This window comes from Silene latifolia, chromosome 3, assembly GCF_048544455.1.
Source record: "Silene latifolia isolate original U9 population chromosome 3, ASM4854445v1, whole genome shotgun sequence".
NCBI classification, from domain to species: Eukaryota; Viridiplantae; Streptophyta; class Magnoliopsida; order Caryophyllales; family Caryophyllaceae; genus Silene; species Silene latifolia.
Window position 1 is genome coordinate 143,777,987 of NC_133528.1, and position 21,785 is coordinate 143,799,771.

The window sequence follows — 21,785 nt, forward strand, 5'->3', positions numbered from 1 at the left end:
TACCACATCAACATAAACATAGAAAACCCCCAATCCCAAAATTAGGGTTTAACGAAACTTAATTAAATACAACAAAATTGGTATGTAGATCTTACCCTTGACGCAAGGAACACTATGATGCAAAGAACGAGATGATCCGACACTCCTAGCCTTGGGGATTTGCCAACAACGCAACGAGAGAGAACTACGTAACTCCTTTTTCTTTTGAAAGGTTTAGAAAGGATAAAAGTGATTAAAGAGACTGACGGAAACCTTTTATATTAAACTCGCGTTATTAGCAAAACCCGATAAAACAACCCCGTAAAACACACTTACTCGATCGAGTAACTGACGTACTCGATCGAGTGCCGCCTACTCGATCGAGTACCAAGGCTACTCGATCGAGTACCCTACAGGCCAGAAACTATTTTAAATTGCAAACCACACTTACTCGACAGAGTAAGGCCCACTCGATAGAGTACCCAGAGACTCATAAAACTGTAGTATTACAGTGTGTGCCAAAAAAAGAAGGAGGTTTGGGGATTAAACAAAGTCAGTTTTGGAATATTGCCTCAGTTGGAAAATTGGTATGGTGGTTAGCAGCAAAACTAGATAAATTGTGAGTGCAATGGGTGCATCATGTGTATATGAAAAACTCAGTATGGTCTGACTATCAACCTTCTGCTGAATTAAGTTGGCACTGGAGAAAAGTCTGCAGTGTGAGAGATTTAATTAAGGAAGGTTTTATTGATGGCCAATGGAGTATAGGTTCTGGTGACTACACTGTTAAAAGCTGTTATGAATGGATTCGAGACAAGAAATCTCAGATTGAGTGGTATAGGTCTATCTGGTGTCCTATGGCTCAACCCAAGCACTCTTTTATTTCTTGGTTGGTCTCACACCAAGCTTTGATGTTGAAAGACAAACTGATGCAGTTTCAGGTTGTTGAGGATGATCTGTGCCACATCTGTCAACTTCATTCTGAGACTCACAGTCATTTGATGGAGACTTGCCAGTTCAGTCAGTCTGTATTGCAGTTGATTGGTGGTTGGTTAGGGACTGATCTACAGCACACTAATATTCTGAATGTTATAGCAGGCAGAAGATGGAGCAGACTCAGGAAAAACATCTGCAATGCTGCCATTTTGGCTTGTTGGTATATGATCTGGATGCAAAGAAATGGAGCCCGCATTCATGGAAGAGTCAGTAAGCCTGCGAGGGTAGCTCTGAATATTCAACGGATGCTTCAGAATAGATTTATTGAGTATAAACCACGAGTTATCAGTACTAAGGATAGCTTATGGTTGTATAGGATGCAATTTCTTTAAATATGAGCATGAAAATTGTAATGTGAAAAATATAAGTTGACATGTAATTGCGGTTTTATAATGAGAAGCTTACATTTTAGCAAAAAAAAATTGAATAGTTAAGTGTAGATTTTATTATCCAAGCACACCACAGCACACGTGACATGAGCGGGATGCGAGGCGGCAACGATGCGTTCTTGAGGAGACATAGCCTCTCCTCTATAGTCTAGATAACATTTAATAGTGCACATCCATATATAACGATACGAATCCCTCAACTATTATTCTAATGTGGGACAATTATCACATTTTAGATTGGAGCAACATCATACTCCAACAGTAATTTATCATACCTTTACTTAGTCGATGTACGAATCATCGACAATCTTCAAAGTTATACTGAGATAAGTATAAGAGATGTGTCTTGAGCTTGAGATCCTTCATCTCCAACAGTTATTTTTTCAATATTCTTAGACGTTTTTGTATCAAACACATTCACTGTGGGTGTTGACGTGTTGTAACTTTAATATCAACTAAATAGCTAGCGACCTTGCGCAAAAAAAGAAAAAAAATATTGATCTGACGAACATAACATGAACAACAATCCACGATCTACTTAACCGTAGTTCTCAATAAATATTTGAACAATAATTAAATATTTTCTGAGGATACAACTTTTAAAAATCGTAACAATTTTTAATTACTTTTGAAGAATACGGTAATCGTTGCATTGTTGACTCCTTTTATTCAAATATAACATGAGCAACACGACACCACAAAATAGAGAAGCAATAATGAGAAAGTCAAGGTCAGTATGCTTCTTTAGTCAATAACTATGAATAAATAGATTCCTCTTTCGTTGTTTCTTCGGCATAACATCTTTGAACATTACCGCTGTCTTTTTTGTTATCACTTGAAATATTAGTAGTGTTGGAGTATAAATCTACTTGTGAGTCCCATATCGGTGAAAAAAGAGAGAGATTGTCTATCTTATAAGGCATAGGGGTGTTTCTCCCATTGCCAATTGGTTTTGGGAGATAAGAGCATTCTTGGGCTTGTGAGTTAGACTTCTCTCCTCCACCGCGGGTAAGGCCAGACCCATCTCGTGTTTATTAAGTAGTGACTTATTACTCTAGTAAAACGGTTTTACGATAAAACATTTTCAATAGTATTATTTAAGTAAAATGTCACTACAGTAAAACTATTTTATGCAAGATTTTGTGTGAAAACAAATTAAAAACCAAAAAGGGAATAAATTGATACTCCGTAGATAATTACATATGGATAATCACATTTTTGCAAATTACAAACATGCTTGAAATCAAAATGCACTTAATTATTGCAAAAAATATTCTACTTTGAAGCCATGACCCAAGACGGAGGAGGCCAAGAAAATAGTTGTGAATTGTCCAAGTATTCTTCCAAAATTCCAACAACACCCTTTTCAAAATCAAACACTCCAATCTCTTCACTTTTCCATTCAAAATAACCATCCTTTTCTTCACAAAATCCTTCTTTCATTATGTCTAAACAACACTTGTTCTTGTCAAAGCTTCCGAACCGAAAATAAATGCAATTACCTTTGCATCCCGGCAATCCGATAGCAGAAAATGAAGAATGGTTGCTTATAAAAAGTGTATGATCCCCTAAACTCTTTAGTAATTCCCACTTTTGACCCTCTTTATTGAGTTTGAAAATCTCGACTGCTAGTATCTTAATTGACCCGCTTGGGGTCGTGTCTGAGTAAAAATCCACCATCAGTAAGTCATCGGATAATTTTACAAGACATTTTTTATCGCCCCCAATAATTGAATTTTTCAACAGTGTCACCTTCACGGTTGAATAATCCGCTACATTAATTGCAACAGTCCTACCTGAATTTGTGACTGCATAAAATATTCCATTGACCTCCATTACGTCAACGTAATGCATGGACCAATCGTTAACATAAATACTCCGATCATCGTAACCTAACGTTGGATCGTCTAAAATTGACCATATTTGTTGCACCGATTGATACATGAATAATTTTCCGGTGTCATGTGTTGATAAAATGACAAAATCATTAGAATTATTAGAAGACGATGTAATAATAGCTACCTTTTCATGCTCCATGTTGAATAATTCCGTGTTACCACTAAGGTTACGTAACACGTACTCGTGGTCCAATTCACGGATTTTAATATTGGTAAGATCCAATTGTTTAGGGAAATTAAATGGTAGGTGTTTGATTGGAGATCTAGAGAAGAGATTGAACAAACGGACGCTTCCTGGATTGTTTTCTTCAGTTTTGATAAGCCAACCAGGTGAACTCGGGTTTGAAGTTTGAGAAAGATGGTAAAAAGTTTGTTTTTCGAGTTGGACATCACTGGTGTTGAAAAATTTCATTGGAGGGAATCGGGTGGAAATTGGGTGGGGAATAGCAAACCGCCACTCGGAACAAACAGAGCGAAAGTGACGAGTATCAGAAGAAGAATCAAAATGTGTCGCGACTAGGTCTAATAGCTCCGAAGGGAGGTCGGACCAATATGACATGTTTACCATTTTATATGTTGTTATATATGGTGATGATATAGGAGATAAAGAAGGTTGAATTGAGAGGAAAATGAGGATGTTTTGTGTTGGCCTAGATATATATAGCTCGCTATTTATATAAGGAAGACTATAGGAAAAATTGAGCCCACCTAGTGAGAAACTAATCAATTAGGTGCATACATCATAACACTAATTTTCCAAATTAAAAAATAAAATTTGAGCAGTCAACAGTCAACACTATACTATGAAAAATGTCTTTGTCAAGCAGGTTGTTAAATGGTTGATGTAATAAGGCCGTTATTTGTCCATACTCTATAATTTCATGAGAAATTTAACTTAAACAACATGGAAAAGATAGGTCACTTTATTGGTATTGATTAGGAAATTGCAAGATTCCGGAATTCACCTATGATGACAAGTATGTTTAAATAAGCAACAACAATAATAATACCAACAAAGGGTTGACGGATTGATAAAATAGATTTGTGTTATGATGAGTGAAAGCAAGTTGCTCATGCAGATTATAAATAACAGATTGGATTGATAATTCAATTAGCAGATTTTGTAGAAGTGTTTGGTAATTAGCGTGTTTATGATAATAGATTGTTGTAACTATTTATGTGTAAATACTTGACAGATTTATTTTTTACAATTTGTTAAAGTGAATATGTTGGGGGAGCATCATATTGTAAAATAGTTGATTGAAACCTAATCTGCCGTTTCAATATACTATTTATCAAACACCTCAAACATCATATTAATGTGTCAAACATGTTAAATGTCCTCAATATAGATATAAAACTTGTTTGTAGATAGTGTCCGTGAACTAAAATAATCATTGTACTTTTGTATTTTAATACATGTGTTTTTTAGTGTCACATGATTGTCTAGTCCTTGTCAATAATGGATCCTTTAAATCTTCAACGTTATGGTGGTTATTTGTTTGTTCACATGGTAGATATATCCTATTTTTTTTACTTCAATTTTAATTCATCTAATTCTTCAATATCAACTAAAATAGCAAGTGCAAAAAATAAATTTACCGGAGAAACGTAACAGAAATAATAATCTACGATCTACCTTACTATTCTAAATAAATTTTGAACAATTCTTGAATACTTTCAAAGAATACAACATTTAAAAGTCTAACAGTTTTCAAATACTTCAAAGAATACAACTTTGAACATCGTTGCATTGTCACCTCTTATAATTCAAACACGAATTATACTATAATACCATCATATGGTATAATCACTTAAAATGTAATCATTTTATGGTAAAAGTTAAACATGTTATGTTTAAGCGTGACCAATTCATGGATTATACAACTAGTTGTATATGGTGTACGGTGTAGAATCTGAGTTTTGTAATAAATTATTCGAGCTTTATGTTAAAAATTATGAGCTTTATTAGAAAGTATTGAACTCATCCATTTACACATTAAAAACATGAACTTTAAATTAGCTCAGAAAGAATACATATAGCTCGGATTCTTATACCTTGGTTGTACAATGTTTATGGTACAACTAGATGTATAATCCTATTTATGAAGCTTGATTAAACATTTAATATAAAACGATCACTGTTTAATACTAACCCGACATCACAGAGATTGGAGGATAATAACTAAAGAAAATTCTATGATAAGTGGCATAGAGTCTCTGTTGTCCTTTTACGTATACCTCATCTATCTCTTCTCGAACAATGCAAATTTAGAGAAGCAATTATGAGAAAGTCAAGGTCAGTATGCTTCTTTAGTCAATCACTATGAATAAATAGATTTATCTCATTGTCTCTTGAGCACAACATCTTTGAACATTACGGCAGTCTTTTTTGTAATCATGAATAGAGTGATCAGTATTTGATTGATCAATAACTCTCTCTTAAAACTGATGTGACTATTTTTTTATAAAAAAGTGACTATTTAAGGACAAAATGTTATAATGAGTGTTACACTAAAAAGAAAAAATAATTGTCAACTTGGGTGAAATTGAAAATAGTTATCGTTTGAGGTTAACGTTCGAACGTGATTTGATAAGGCAAAGGGGTAAAATAATGGCAACTTAGGGTAAAAGTAAAAAAAAAGGATACATCCATATTCAAGTAATCTAATTGTTATGTACGCATTGTGACAGTGGCGGATATTGGCACAAAAAACAAGAAACATAACATAAACCGGATGCTATTCCATAACAATGATATAACTATTCCATAAGCTACTCCGTTATTATAGACTTAGTTTGATCGGTGGGAGGGACCCAAATGCTCGCCCGACATGGCACGAACGCTGGAGGGGGGCTTCTCAGGAAGCTTGGAGGGAAGCTCTGCAGGATGATTAAAATGACTGCAGATAATAGAGAGCTAGTGAATTGAAAAGCTAAGAGCCTGGGTTAGAATAAAAACACAGATAAAGGGAGAAATAGTTTACTGACAAAAGAATTTGAGCCACAAACAACCCAACTGCACCAGAACAAAACAACTGCCAAGCGGTAACTTCATGCGCCATAGAGAATGAGTGAAAGAACAGAATCTGGAAAACCAAAATAAGATAATCAGATAAATTTAATCATAAATAGAATCAGCAAAATTGAAATAAGAAATTCGAGATTAATCAATTATACTATTTATTATATGAAACAAATAAATTAAACATGAAATCAATAACAACACAAATCTCTTGACAACAAGATTGATTTATGCCCTGTTCTTTTGAACTTAAAGTCACTTAATTTAAGTTCCCTTCAGATCCCATAAGTTCAATTCAGTTCAGTTCAGATCCTATAAGTTCAGTTAAGTTCAGATCATATATGTTCAGTTAAGTTCAGATCATATAAGTTCAAGATGAGATCCTATAAGTTGATTCGAGATCCTATAAGTTGATTGATTGATTCGAGATCTTATAAGTTGATTGATTCGAGATCTTATAAGTTGATTCGATTCAAATCCTATAAGTTTGGATCTAAAAAAAGAATGCGCCTTTAACGCTTAAATACAACCCAGCATTACCCTAAAAAAAATACCAAATACAAACAAAAATTGATAAACCAAAATCAATGACACCACAAATCTCTTGAAAAAGAGACTGAATAATAAAAAAAAAAAAGACTAAAAAAATTACAGAAACTGGAAAACCAAAATAAGATAAATCAGATCATAAATAAAAGCAGCAAAATTGAAATACTCCGTAAGAATTATACGATTTATTATGAAACAAATAAATTAAACCCGAAATCAACAACACCACAAATCTCTTGACAACAAGATTGATTAATAAAAATACCAAATACAAACAATTTTTTTTTGAAAAACCAACATCAATAACACCACAAATCTCTCGACAGGAAGATTGAATAATAAAAAGAAAATTCTTTTTTTGAAAAACAAACATCAAATAATCACAAAAATATATAAATATATAAAAAATAAGAAAATCCGAGAGACAAATATAAGCACCAAATCAATAACAGCATAAAGATCGAATGAAATTGATAAACCAAGTTCGCATAATCACGTAATCACATAAGACATAACATAAACAAAAAGAAGAAAAACGCAACAAACTCGAACAAACAAATAAGTAAGCTAAAAAATAATCAATTATCACACAAAAGTAATTATGCTCATATTCATCGTACAAATCCCCAAATGAACCCAGATCCGGTTGGGATGAAATACAAATAAAATAAAAAAACATAAAAATAAAGGATCAGAAAAAATAAAATAATAATAATGATATTAATAATAATCATACCAGATACTGCACAATAATAGGTTTGGTTTTCTCTTTCTACAAGAAACGGCGGCCACACGACAATATATACTGTATTAAGCATGTAGTTCGAAAGGAAACTGAGTTTTAAGTCGGTTAGGTTTTTGTTGGATATACGCAAAGAGGTGCCCGAAAGCATATACGCAACATGACCTTCATACAAAACTAAAGCTTCCCAATCTGAACCGATCCGAGTAACTCGTCCCAAACCCGAATAAATCCTATCCGATAGAATGTGAGATTTCTGTAACCCGGAACCCGACTCAATGACGTCAAATAAATGAAAAAAAAAAAAACATCTCGAAGTAAGGCCCTGTTCTTTCTGATTTTTTAGAGCTGAACTAAGACTCTGTTCTTTTGGACTGAAATTGTCTGAACCGAACTGAACTGAACTTAATGGAGCTGAGCTGAACTGAACTGAACTTAATAGAGCTGAACTAAACTGAACTGAACTGAATTGAAATAATAAAAAAATTATAATAATAATAATAATAAAAGTAATAATATATAATAATTAAAATAATAGTAATAATAAATATTATAATAATATTATTCACTAATAATATATAATAATTCGTTACACCAAAAAAATATAAGCGGTATTCAACATGATACACTCATGTTTTTTTTGGTTTTCTAAGGGGTACCACTCTTTTGCACTAAAAACTTTGACAGCCCATAATTCGTGGTCATGAGTTCGAAATGCGACGATTTTTTTTATCCAAATTGATCGCCTTTACGAGATATTCGATTTGGAAAAAAAATGTTGTTGCTTTCGAAACTTGTTGCAAGAATTACGGTCGTCAAACGTTTTTAACCAAATAAATTTTGACTGGCTATATTTAATGGCTACGAGTTCATAAAATAACGATATTTTTTACATTGATCGTCTTTATGAAATCTTTATTTTGAAAAAAAAAATTGTAGTTTTCGAGTTCGTGGCCAAGAATTATAGGTAGTCGAAACTTTTTAGCTCAAAAGAAGCGGTGCCCTATACATAGTATACAATATGAAAAAACATAGGGTATCATGTAATATCCCAAAATATAATAATAAATTAATAAATTTATATACTAAATATAAATATAATAATAATGTTGAACATCATTAATCTGAATTGAACTGAACTGATCTGAACTGAACTAAACTGAACTAAACTGAACTAAACTGAACTTAATAGAACTGAACTGAACATAACTTATAAGAACTGAAATTAAGTCCAAAAGAACAGGTCTAAACTAAACTGAATGGAGCTGAGCTGAACTGAACTAAGCTGATTAGAGCTGAACTAAACTAAAATAATAATAATATTATTATTATTATTATTATTACTACTACTACTATTATTATTATTTTATTTTTTTGGTGTAATGTGAGCTTTTGATTAAAAATGATCAAATATAATACATTGTTCATATAATATCTTATACACTTAAGAAAAATACTACTTTTTTTAACAATTACTCTATGCGAATATTCAAATTCAGTAGCCAGTTTCTGTCTTTACTTGGCATTACCGGATTAATCTTCTGTAGAATTCGAGCCTTCGACATTTTCTTCAATTCTTTTACATTTATACAAGGTGTTGTCAGTTGCATGTTTACTCTGCAATCTGGAATGCCAAATATAATACCAGCTAGCAATATGTGACATCCTACAGATCTGTTTCTGCAATTTAATGCACCCAAGGTTAGAGCCACTCAATCTCATCTGTAACCATAGTTCAATCCCTGCAACTATCTGAGTACTATATGCACAATTTGCAAACAAATGATCAAGAGTATCCACAGCTTATTCACAAAACACGCAACTGTCCTTATCACATATTCTCAAATAAGACAGTTTCTCCCTAGTATTCAACCCTTTCTACATAATCAACCAACCATTAAGTGAATACATAGGAACATTCCACATATCCCGTACAAATTTGTACCACTGAATAGGGGGTGTGACCCCTTTAACCAGTGATAACCATAACTTGTAGAGTAGCCTTTAGCATCTTGCAGCCATAGACCACCCACAAAACCACCACTCATAGTATCCCTTACCTTACATATATTCCTAAGCCTATCAAACAAATTAACCGTACAACCAAACTATGTAGTAGGGAAGTAGGGTGTCGAATCCACAAGGATGGTGTGTTAGAAACGGTTTATAAGTCTCGGTCTTCGTTTTAGTCTAGTCGGTCAAGAAGATTGATGTTGGAAATATTCTAAAAGTAACTAAAACAATAAATGAATGACCAAATAACAAGTAAACAATGAAAGTAGATATAAAATGACTAATTAAGGGAGTTATAGGGGGATTAAGGGGGTTCATGTATCTAAGGGGGCGTTTGGTTCGAAGGGAAGGAATGGAATGGATTGGAATCTCATACCACTGTGGTATGGATTCTAAATCCCATACTTGGTTTATATTGTTTGGTTGAACCTTGGAATGGAATGAAATGTTAAACATTATAGAATGGAGTTAGAATCTTGGCTGAAAGGTTGGGTATGAGATTAGAGGGGGTTGGAATGGATTTAGAATCCATCCGGATTCTAACTCCATTCCAAAATAGCTCAAACAAACACTAGAATGGATTAAATCCATTCCATTCCATTCCAACTCCTCCAACCAAACACCCCCTAATAGAGTTCTCAATGGGGTTTAAAGATTCATTAATTGACAAAGTGTAAGTGCTAAAATGAGGTCTTAATACTCTCTCGAGTCACTAAGTACCCAACCACCCTATTACTCACTCTCGTGACAATAATAAGAAACGGTCTCATCCTAAATGCGCCTAATCAAGTCTCGGGTCTCCCACATCGACTCAGTAACAAGGTCAAATAACACTAATCGTCATTAGGGTTACACAACACATTAAAGTACCAATTAAGTGACAAATTAACACAAATTACTTAACGATTAACGATAATAATGACTACACATTAAATGAAATCCCAATTTAATACACTAATTCCTTCCCCCTAACAAATAATCTACTCTAACATAATTAAGTACACAATAATTAAGCTACCCACTAATAATAATTATGTAATAAACATAAATAAACTAATAAAGTAACAAACTTGGATTGAATTAACAAGTAAGACTAACATAAATAATGAAATGAAAATGATAAGAACAATAAAAAAGAGATGAGAAAATTGTACCATATGAAAGGAGATTGCATAAATAGGATAGATCTATAACTTGAATACAAAAAGATTTAACCTTGAACCGAATTGATGAACTAAATTAATCATCAATACTATATATTAAATCCAGAAACCAAGGGACTTCAATGTAATTAAAGAAAGTTATACAAATTAATTATACTATATAGTTTTAAATCAATATCACCGTGTAATGGATCCGATTAAAGGATCTCAATGCAAATATTACGTAGTTTGGGTTAAAATTAAATTATATAGAAGCCTGATAATTTTCCTAAACATTGTCAATTTCCTTAAAATAAAATAATTAATTAAGATGGTCAATTTCCTTAAAATAAAATAATTAATTAAGATGGTTAATTTAAAGGAGACTAAAAGAAAGAAAGAAAGAAGATGCCTGATAATTTTCCTAAATATTTATAGAAGATAGAAGATGGTCAATTTTCTTAAAATAAAATAATTAAGTAGTATAAACATGCACACTTATGGTTTAAATTATTATCATCATAAAATTATATATTAAATTTAAAATCTATGCAATTTTTTTTATTAAACTTTATAGTTTATTAGATGTATAGAGATGTTAATTATTTAACATATAGAAATATAATAAGTAGGTTATAAATAATTCAAGTTAGATTTCATAATATATAATATTGCATAATTCTTTCGATTTGATTTAATGCATATATGTAATATATTTATATAAATATATAATCATTTTAAAATTGCATGCCTAAGTAGTAAAAGTAATTTCTTCAGTAAAGAAAAGAATTGCAGTAACATTGGATATAGTTATATGATAGTAATCACTCATTTGAATAGTAAAAGTAACAATATTATCAACGAGATTAGTGAGAGTGGTAGAAACAACAACGGGAGTAGTGAAATAATCAATATTAATGTGGCAATAGTGAAAGTAACAATAATTACTGCGTGTGTAGTGAAATTATCAATATTAATGCGGTAGTAGTGACTGTAACAATAATTACGGCGGGTGTAGTGAAAGTAACAATGATTACGGCTAAGTAGTGAAATGTTATTACTATTGTTTCATTATTAAGAGTAAAATATTAATAGCGGGAGTAGTGAATTTGTCTCAAAATTTATTTCATCGTAATTTTAGGATATGTTATAAAAAATATATTATGTGTTATGCAACTTTAAGTAATTTTATTTAATGAAAAAAAAAATAGTGGTAAGTAGTGGTAGCCCGGGCGAAGCCGGGCACCAATACTAGTATTATATATTATGGAATCTAACTTGAATTATTTATAACCTACTTATTATATTTTTGTATGTTCAATAATTAACATCTCTATACATCTAATAAACTATAAAATTTAATAAAATTGCATAGATTTTAAATTTAATATATAATTTTATGATGGTAATAATTAATACCATATGTGTGCATGTTTATGCTAATTAATTATTTTATTTTAAGAAAATTGACCATCATTATGTTGCGAAGATATCACATGTGAAGGAGCGTGTGAAGATGTCATATATTGGTCTCTTACATTGGAAAAAAAGAGAAGTGTAATCTACTTTAGGAGCTACTCTACCCATTGTCAATTGGATTTGGATGTAATTAACCTCTTTGGACTTATGAAACCGACACTCTCTCTTTCTCGATGGGTGCAGTTTAAGCCCTTGTGCGGAACTAATATGTTATTAGAGTCCATGGGTTTGCGCCCTTGGTTATGAGGCAAAAACGACAACGTTTTCTCAATCACGAAGAATTGGTGGGTCCGAAAAGCGAGGATATTTCCGGCTGATGAAATAGGCTCGAAAAAAATTATGTTTCTGGCTATCATTCAAAAAGAAGGCCTTACATTTGACAGGTTGTGTGAAGATGTCATATGTGACGGGGCGTGTGAAGATGTCACATGTTCGTCTTTCACATTGGAGAAAGACAGAAGAGTAATCTACTTTATAAAGCAATGAGCTACTCCATTCATTACCGGTTGGTTTTGGGATTGAATTTTTTAGACTTATGAAGTGGACACTCTACTATGTATCCCTTGGGTCTTGCAAAAAAATTAGTTATTAAACGTAGTTTAATGATTAAAAAAGTCAAAAATTCTAAATAATTAAAACTTTCACTTTATCAATTAAGAGTGAAATTCCTAATTGATAAAGTGAAATTATGTACCAAAAAAAAAAATCAATTAGGAGTGAAATTAGCGCTCAATATCCCTTTCCGTCACCATTAAATCAGATAATATTGAATTTTTTTATTGAACAAAGCATAAACAAACACATATGGTTTATTCAACTTATGTGACGATTTATTCATTATAATTATTTATTCATATATAATAACAAATATATATGATTGTTATACATTTAATTGGGGATCCAACCATGCTTCTTCTCGGATTGACTGGTCCTATCGTTGTACACATACACCCCCTCATTTTTTGTATGCCATTCACATATTTTTGCTCTACAATAACGAGTAATAAACGTATTCGTTTTTTCAAATGCAATAAACCTCGCAAGTCCATGAGAACATCTTGCATCACATGTCACAGTTTTTGAGTATAAGAATTTGGTGGTAAAGTTGTACTCAAACCTTCCTGAGGTTTGAAGTACCTTTAACCCTAAATCTATATTATCGTCCTTACATTGAAGGTTAAGTGGACCTCCTGTAACATTATTAAGTATTCGAAGTTTATACGGCGTATTTGCATCTGTTGATGGGAGTGTTTGGAAGCTCAATATGATGAGCAGCAACATCATATACCATAAAAAACTCATTTTCTTCAAATTATTCTGTGTTAAGGAATTTTTGTTATAGTTTAATGAAGACTATATTTGCCCACATGAACATATTTATATGCAATTCAGGTGTTACATTACATGTATTCTATAAGAAATACTCCGTATCTAAACATGGTTGGTTATAGTTATTTCTACGCCTTTTTCATGATGAAATATCTGAACATGGTTGATTTGATTTCAAGCATTTGTACCCAAGTTTTCCACAATAAATATTTGAATCCATTCCGAGTTTTTTTTCAATGAAATTGAGAGTTTTAGTACCCTTTTTCATGAAACTAGTATTGGTGTCCGGCTTCGCCCGAGCTACTTCTACTTACCATTAAGGCATGCGGGTGTAGTGAAATTATGAATATTAATGCGGTAGTAGTGACTGTAACAATAATTACGGCGGATTACGGCTAAGTAGTGAAATGTTATTACTATTGTTTCATTAATAAGAGTAAAATATTAATAGCGGGAGTAGTGAATTTGTCTCAAAATTTATTTCATCGTAATTTTAGGATATGTCATAAAAAAATATATTATGTGTTATGCAACTTTAAGTAATTTTATTTAATAAAAAAAAATAGTGGTAAGTAGTGGTAGCCCGGGCGAAGCCGGGCACCAATACTAGTTATATATATATAAAAGAATCTTGTAAAACCGCTGAGGTGGCACAATCTCCTTTGAGAATTAAGGTAATGCAACCCTCACATTCAACCTCACAAAATCAGTTTTGTTTGAGCCAATCACGATTTTGCAATATGGCCACATCAGCAAAAAAAAAAAAAAAAAAAAAAAATCAAAGTCCAATTAAATCTGACCCTTTGTCATTCTCTATGCTACTTGAGAATGACAATGAACAATTAATTGGTAGGAAGCAGAGGGGTAAATTAGTCTATTGTCTAATCTTCCATATACCCAAGTCACTGCATATTTACGAAGTAGTACAAGTTTCCAAAAGGAAGCGTGCTTAACAAAAAAATGTCTCTAAAACTTCTTCTACCCACCTCTCACCATTATTATCTCAGCAAATTAATTCCCTTCTCAAAACAAAATTTCAATTCACAGTAATCACTAATACTCTCCAACTTTCAGATCTCCAACAATCTACTTCTAGACACCGTCATACTCAGCCGACGGCTACTATTATGAGAAAGGTAGATCTGATGACGAACTCCAGTAAGGGAGAACTGTCAAATTCATCATACATTCAAAAAATATCAAAATAATCTCAAATTATAAAGGAATCAACTGAAAAATTTGAGCAAGTATATGTTGAGGAGATAGAAATCCCAGTGAAAATGTAGAAACAATGATCGAAAACCATTAATGGAGGAACTTGGAGCTTGCTTTATCTATTAAATATTCAAAGCCAAGAAATCAAACCCCCAAAAGTTAGTATTTCACTGTTGATGATTTTTTTTAATTGAATTTATGAATTGGGTTGTTGTTTAGTTACATCATTCATATTATATTGTTGGCATTATGAAATGAGTTTACTAGATATTATATCAATGTCACGTGAAATTTATAGCATTTGGATGGTTTCACTAACAAACATGATCATGGTTTTGGTCTATATACATTATTATGTATAGGTGGCATAGGCATGTTTTTTTTATTAGTGATTGTAGTGCAATTACGGTGTTTACAGGAGATGATGACATTGCTCAAATCCATCTATTTTCCTTTTATTTTTTTGGGTAAATTGCAACTTTACAAAATTATGGTGATGTTTGGCCAAGTTTACCTAAAAGAGTTTTTATTAAAATGAGTTTTTCCACAAACTACTTCTTGAAAAAGTTGTGACTGTTTGGCTTAACTTTTGTAAAAGTACTTTTTCCAAATTTGATGTGTTTGGCCTAATTGCCTTTATTCGACTTTTTTGATTTTTTTGTTTACTATATAATTTGGGCCTGCATTATACTTGTCAAACTTTTCACCTTTAAGGGTATTTTTTCTAATAAAAATTATGTAATGTCATAGTTATAACCGCAATTTTATATTGTTTAATACTCATAATCATGATATTCATAACCGATGTTATCTCCTCGATTAGAAAGTTGCAATATCAACTTATTATGTTGCAAGATGATGAAACTCATCACATACAAATATAATAGTCAAACTATAAACAAAAGCATTAAGCATTTATATTGGTGGGCAATTTAACTACAAAACAATTACTACGTACTTAGCCAAAGAAAAAATAATTATAAAATAAGACCGTCTTATAGTTTTATACTATGAGATATTACTTTTATAAGTCAAACATTTAATTTTTACATATAAAGGATCGTCTCACACTGAAAGGCGGTCTTATACATTATTAAAAGGGTCGTCTCATACTCTTTTCATCTCAAATCGTAAATTATTTTTCCTTTTTATATAATTAATATTGAGCTTATATTTAAAAAATACCATAAACCCAAAGTCCCAAATCATAAGCAATATACGGAGTAAATATATAGCAATAATCAATATCCACATGACTTAAAGAACTTACCATTAGAAGCAGCCGGTTAAAAAAAAAAGGCAATAATAGGGTGAAAAATATTATAATTATAGACTACAAAAAATAAAAAACCAAAACAATTGTCCATCTAGTAGAGATTGTGAGAAGTAGAAGTAGAAGTAGGTATTTGCAGCTTCTGCTTTTAGTGGCTTTTTTATAAGTTTTAACTTTTCAAAAGTTGTTTTACACCCATCTAATTTATAGTGTTTGGCCTAGTTTCTATTTTTTCAGTTGTAAAAGCACTTGTAAATCTTGGCCAAACAACACCTATATAAGGTGGCTAATTGAAGCAGTGAGGGTTGGAGGTAATGATCCCCAACACACTTCTCGCAAAAAATTGATGCTAATTAGATGGTTTTTTATAGTGACATGGGAACCGCATCCGCTCAAAATCTAGATTGCTATAGGTAAGGCTTCTACCCGAGACCCTTTTAGAATTTTAAGCAAGGTAGATGTTGAGCTTACGTAGTACTATTGTTTTAATTTTAGATATTTGCATCATTTTGGTTATTACACACTTTAGGTTTATATAAATATCATTGTGTTTGTCTTTGACCTAAGTTTTCGTTGTTGTAAATTAGGGAAGTTAAAGATTACTCTTACTGATGTAGAATATGGTGAGGTTGCTTGAGAGTTATTTGAATTGTTTGCTGATAAGGAGAACAATAAAGGTCATTTGCGCTATTTTTTTTTGGTGGGGGCCGTGGTTAAAATCTCAATGCTTTGTATGAGTGGAACTAATTAGAGTAAAACAAATGCTTTCACCTGCATAACATTATGCTTACTTCACCAAAAAAAGTTATTATGATGCATATTCCAAGTCGAGGACGATATTGGAAGGCCCTTATACTAACAGTTTTCATATGTTAGCGGATGATTCATGTTAGCCGACCTCAAATCATTTTGGGATTAAGGCTCTGATGTTGTTGTTGTTGTTGTAGCGGATTTGGATATTTACTAGCATTGCTTATTCACAAATGAGAAGACAACTTTGTCGAGATTATTCATTTGTGAATTGGATTTTATCAAATTAAATACAAATCCTACATTATTTGCCTCCATGTTTAGGGCATAACTATATTGACAATGCAACTACCTGGTGGCTTGACTTATTAACATTGAAACGTTAATGATAGGGGTTTTGAAGATGGCATAGCAGTTGGAGCAAATGAATGGGAGAAAAAAATGCTCGAGTGCAGAGTGAAAAAGGAAGTTGAAAAAAAGTTCATGGTTGGAGACGAGGGAGTGGAGATAAGAAGCAAGATAAAGAATAAGTTGAAAGGAAAGGCAAGGAAGGCTGTTAACGAAAGATGATCACCTTGTTTTGAGTTGTGTGCGTTGATTGATGAATTGAGCAATTATTATGCTTAAGAATAATGTTCAAAACTACATCTAAAATTTGAGCATGTATATTAGTTTGTGGCGTTGGCGCGTTGCCATGTGCTAAAAGATTCAGTTTCAATTTGGTTTTGGATCATGTGACACTTTATTACTGTCACACTTACTATACTAAGTAACATGAACCCATATTTCAACTCATCAAGTCACAATTCACTGTCTTTTTTAGTGATTTTCTGAGTCACATGCTCATACTTTTAAATTTGAAACAGATAAATTTGGGTTTTTTTTTTTGTATTGCAATCAATGTCACGTGAAATTTATGAATAATTGAAGTGATTGTTTTTTTTTTTTGGGTGAAAAGTAGGGGAAGAACATGGGAGTAAGTGGTTGTGTTGGTGTTTCAGCAGTAATTCCAGTTGCTGCCCAACTTAATTCATCTACTGATCTCAAAAGGGTACTTCTTTAATCATCTAAATTTTGTTTGATTAACACATATCACTTTTTCTCCCTTTTACGGGCAATCGGCCATATGCCAATCTATTTTTTAATGTAGAGTTTCAACTTATTCAGCATATTCTTAATTAGCATTTTTTTTGGTGCATATCACTTATTCTGTGTTTTGATTTATTTTTTCACAAAGGTTTAACACATATCACTTATCTTGGATGTGGTCAGTGTGCAGAATGCAGTGCTCCTGAACCAGATTGGGCATCTCTAAATTCTGGCATTTTGATGTGAATTGAATGCTCTGGCGCCCATTTGAACCTTGGTTTACCTATTGCAAAGACAAAGGTACTTACAATGTATAGTTCAAGTCTAATGTATTGCTAGCACTATGTGAAATGGAGAGCTCATTGACTTTTGGTTAGACTTTCACTTCAAAACTCACGAGCCTTTATGATGCTGGATTTGTCTATGTATTCCTTTTAGAAAATCAATTTTCATGTGAGAAAAATCTTACCCATGTTGTAATTAGTTTTTATGTGATGGCACAAAAATTTCATATTTTCATGTTTACTTAACCTTTGTAGTGTTGGATGTCGATCCATGGAGGGACGCTTCAAAACCAGTGTATGTCCTCCTCAATAGGATAATCAACTACGCACTATTGGTCGTCAAGGATGTGAGGGAGGAAATACTTTCCTCTGCATTATCTCCTCAAAACAATAACCCTATAAACAACCTCCTGTAAATACTTTCCTCTGCATTATCGTCACCGAGGTGATAATCTTTACCTCTCATTTCTTCGTTTCTGCTAAAGTAGTGTGGTTTTCAGACATCGGAATATGATGATGAAACGTTAACGAGGCCAATTTCTGAAGTTGAAGAGAGGACTCTTAAACCAGTTTCAGAGGAGAGTAAGGTATTTTCTTGCTCTTATTTTCTTTATTATTATTAATTGTAGGACCTTCGAACTGTGGCTAAATGAGATTTTTTTCTTAAATTTTAGGTAGTTCTGTGGGAAGACGATAATGATACAGGTGGACCAATTTTAGAAACCGTTCGCACCGAAGTTAGACGGGCTATCTTTGACATGCATAAAGACTTGAAAGATGTAAGTATAGTTCCGATCTTTAAATTGAACTATTATATATCTCCAATTTCTCATATGAGAGGTTTTATGGTAAGATTGTCATGAGACTAAACCATATTACAAGGTAATTATTTGTTGGTGTGGATTTGAGATATTAGTTGAATTGGGTCTATTTCACATTATATTATGGGTTAATGGGTATAGGGTTTTGAGATTTTAGTTGATTTGGGTTTATTTCACATTATCTTAGTATGAGACTGTATTACAGACGGCTAATTGGTTATATATCTGCCCTCTCATATTCTTGATTTCTTTCACTAAGTTATTATGGTTAATTTTGTTTTATAATTGATGTAAATATATTTGATGAGAATGCTTATGGTAAACTATATGGATTTATCAACAATTTTCCCAAAATAAAATCTCCATTAACCCCATGTCTGTGCCTTTCTCCTTCGTATGCTCCTGGTTGTTCTATGTTTCATTGTTACTTGAATATGGCAATATGATACTTTATTGATGGCTTTGAAAAAGGTTGGAACAATCCAAAGTTGAGTGAACATGAAGTCTAGGAATAGAGAGCAAATTGTGGTACCAACATTTATCGCTATATTTCTGGTTACCCATTAGGCCATTACCAATTTACTCCCATAATTGTGGTAAGTATCCATGTGTTGTGGTGACGTCAAACATCTTTTGAAAGGTCTCTACATGTATCGTGTTTCCTTAAAATATTTAAGTAGATGTGAAATAGAAATCACCGTGATGCTAAAGGTAACAGTTTATGTCATCTAGGGAGGAGCATTCAGAACAATAATTTTAGCCCATCGTCCCATCAGCCCCATCATTGTTCTATCTCTGCTGTCAAATGTGATCTCATTAAATGAAGTAAGCTTTTAGAAATTAGTAATGATCTTCATATCAGTTGCTGCTTGACATAAGGTGATTGGAAGCGTTTGCTTAGACCTGATAGTCTAGAACAGTCTTCAAAATTCAAATGGCTATGAAGGGGTATCATCTGCGGTCTGCTAAATAACTAGGTGTGTCTGCAGGTTATGCAAAAAAGTGATTCTGAAGTAATTGTTGATAGCACGTTTTCTGATGTAGCACCTGACTTGGAAATTTCTCAAGCGGTGGAATTAGTGAAGGACTTCAAAGAGGAATTTACAAAGGAGCTAGAGGAGGTAGTTCTCTTATGTCAGGGTTACTGAACTTTGCTTCATTGCCTTCAGGCTGGCTGTTTAATGCATGTATCCAATATCAGTATGAGACTTGATCTCGAAGTTGGTTGTTGTAGCCTGATCTCAGTCATTTGTTTTACTTTTTTTTTTGTAAGGGATATACGAGTAAATTTTACCGATTTACTATTATAGTATATTACCGTTACTGGGATGATAAACTTATTCTGTATAAATAACACGTCTAAGGTTCGAAGATTAAATAGTGATTCAGTACTCTCCTATAGCATGGATCTGATATTCGATCAAATCAACTTTTTTTAACTATCCGAATTTTGATATGCAAATATATCGGTTGAAATATACGTGATCCAAACCTTATTACCAAGCTCTTTAAAACTCAAATAAAAATTTATGGAGAATCATCAAGTTAAAGTGAAAGTATAGTAAGACCCAATATTATTTAATAAAATTTGATATTCGATCAAAAAAAATATGACGCCCTGTGTTGTTTCAAAAAAAAAAAAGTTTCATCTTAATGCAATTGATTTGATCAATATTGTAGATTCAAACCAACCTTAAGATCCTCTTTAAAACTCACTATAGAGAAGCAACAACAGTGCATTTATTCTCAAATATAGATGTATATAGACGTACTAATTTATATATTTATATTTTATAATAATTAGATAAACCATGAGTCCATGATACATTTGATTTACAAATTTAGCAAATAAATCTAATTTTCAAAAATTTAAAACAACCCCGTGAATTTTCACGGGTGTTACACTAGTATCTAATATCTAATTAAACTAATAAGGAGAAGAAATAAGAAGAGGTTTTATTTTGAGACCTACTGTTTTTCTACTCCCCTCTAAAATATTGTCTGCCTGCGTCTAAAATTGTCAGGGTTCGTCCTACCGTGGTTAAAAAAAATGTGTTTTATACTCTCACAATACAAAACGTTAAAAGACCAAATTGCCCCCACTTAAATAAAACAATATGAGTGGATATCAAGGGGTGAGTCGTCATTTGGCCTTCTAAAATTGGTCTTCAAATCTTCAGCCAAATCAAAACAAATAGAAGTATCAGACTAGTAGAGGTGTGAGTGTGTGACGATTGAAGGATATGTAGCAATCCGATGGCGGCTGAATTGCACTCGAGAATGGAAGGGCGGTGCGAACAGGGATGGTGCTCGACGGATGTCGAGTTTGATAGTGGCTGTCTGCGGTGAGACGAGTTGTTGCTGGTTGTTGACGGTTTCGGTGTCGGAATCGAATCGAACTGTTAGAGGACTGGTGAACGAAGGAGATGGGCGAGTCTATGGTGGATGATGTGTGAACGTGCAGCTGCTCGATTCGGAGTTGAGCGAATTCGGGCATGCTGATGGTGATGGACGACTGGGTTGATGATGGGTTGTGGTTAGGGATGGCAATGGGTAGGGTCTGGGTAGGGTCCGCCTAGACCCGGACCCGACCCGAGATTTTCCCTTTGGACCCGTACCCGACCCAGACCCGCAAGGGTCTAAAATTTGAGGACCCATACCCGGACCCTACATGGGTAAGGGTAAGGTCAGGCTACCCACCCGTGGTCAGAGTTTACCCACATTAAGAATAAGATTAACGATTATGGGCCTATAATATTTTAAAAAAATCATACTACTTTAACATTATGAGTATTAATCTAGTTAATGGTGG

The 21,785-nt window shown here is 32.8% G+C and overlaps 3 protein-coding genes and 1 long non-coding RNA gene across 18 annotated transcripts; 2 read left to right on the forward strand and 2 right to left on the reverse strand.

Moving 5' to 3' along the window:
• Positions 1 to 626: 626 nt before the first annotated feature.
• Positions 627 to 1,307, forward strand: LOC141649865 (uncharacterized). Its single transcript, XM_074458537.1, has one exon. The coding sequence runs from the start codon at positions 627 to 629 to the stop codon at positions 1,305 to 1,307; it is 681 nt and encodes a 226-aa protein (XP_074314638.1).
• Positions 1,308 to 2,519: 1,212 nt separating this feature from the next.
• On the reverse strand, positions 2,520 to 3,937 carry LOC141648251 (F-box protein SKIP23-like). The gene has a single exon (XM_074456769.1). It carries the CDS (start codon positions 3,828 to 3,830, stop codon positions 2,640 to 2,642), a length of 1,191 nt encoding a protein of 396 aa, XP_074312870.1. The 5' UTR covers positions 3,831 to 3,937; the 3' UTR covers positions 2,520 to 2,639.
• Positions 3,938 to 5,869: 1,932 nt separating this feature from the next.
• On the reverse strand, positions 5,870 to 7,751 carry LOC141646385 (uncharacterized). The gene is made up of 3 exons (XR_012545532.1): positions 7,573 to 7,751; positions 6,254 to 6,351; positions 5,870 to 6,165 (listed from the first exon to the last, which is right to left on the reverse strand). It is a non-coding gene; the product is annotated as an uncharacterized LOC141646385 (long non-coding RNA).
• Positions 7,752 to 14,434: 6,683 nt separating this feature from the next.
• Positions 14,435 to 20,351, forward strand: LOC141648252 (uncharacterized). Of its 15 annotated transcripts, none has more exons than XR_012545962.1 (9): positions 14,451 to 14,914; positions 16,252 to 16,442; positions 17,172 to 17,322; positions 17,741 to 17,830; positions 18,052 to 18,168; positions 18,408 to 18,564; positions 18,653 to 18,739; positions 18,827 to 18,931; positions 19,963 to 20,351. XR_012545962.1 is itself a non-coding variant. In XM_074456771.1 (8 exons), the coding sequence occupies exons 5-8, from the start codon at positions 18,424 to 18,426 to the stop codon at positions 20,119 to 20,121; spliced, it is 375 nt and encodes a 124-aa protein (XP_074312872.1). In that variant the 5' UTR covers positions 14,453 to 14,914; positions 16,252 to 16,442; positions 17,172 to 17,830; positions 18,052 to 18,168; positions 18,408 to 18,423; the 3' UTR covers positions 20,122 to 20,351. The 15 variants fall into 15 exon arrangements, 10 of the variants coding, with proteins under 10 accessions (XP_074312880.1, XP_074312872.1, XP_074312873.1 ...); XR_012545963.1 differs by having other exon boundaries at positions 18,408 to 18,447; XR_012545964.1 differs by having other exon boundaries at positions 14,435 to 14,914; positions 18,059 to 18,168; positions 18,408 to 18,739.
• The last annotated feature ends 1,434 nt before the right edge of the window (positions 20,352 to 21,785 follow it).

Coding starts and splice junctions, on each gene's coding strand:
- LOC141648251 (XM_074456769.1), bottom strand. CDS start 3,830: ATGGTAAACATGTCATATTGGTCCGACCTCCCTTCGGAGCTATTAGAC.
- LOC141649865 (XM_074458537.1), top strand. CDS start 627: ATGAAAAACTCAGTATGGTCTGACTATCAACCTTCTGCTGAATTAAGT.
- LOC141648252 (XM_074456771.1), top strand. CDS start 18,424: ATGGAGGGACGCTTCAAAACCAGT. Junction 18,448..18,652: donor AGGGACGCTTCAAAACCAGT/GTATGTCCTCCT, acceptor TGTGGTTTTCAG/ACATCGGAATATGATGATGA. Junction 18,740..18,826: donor CAGTTTCAGAGGAGAGTAAG/GTATTTTCTTGC, acceptor CTTAAATTTTAG/GTAGTTCTGTGGGAAGACGA.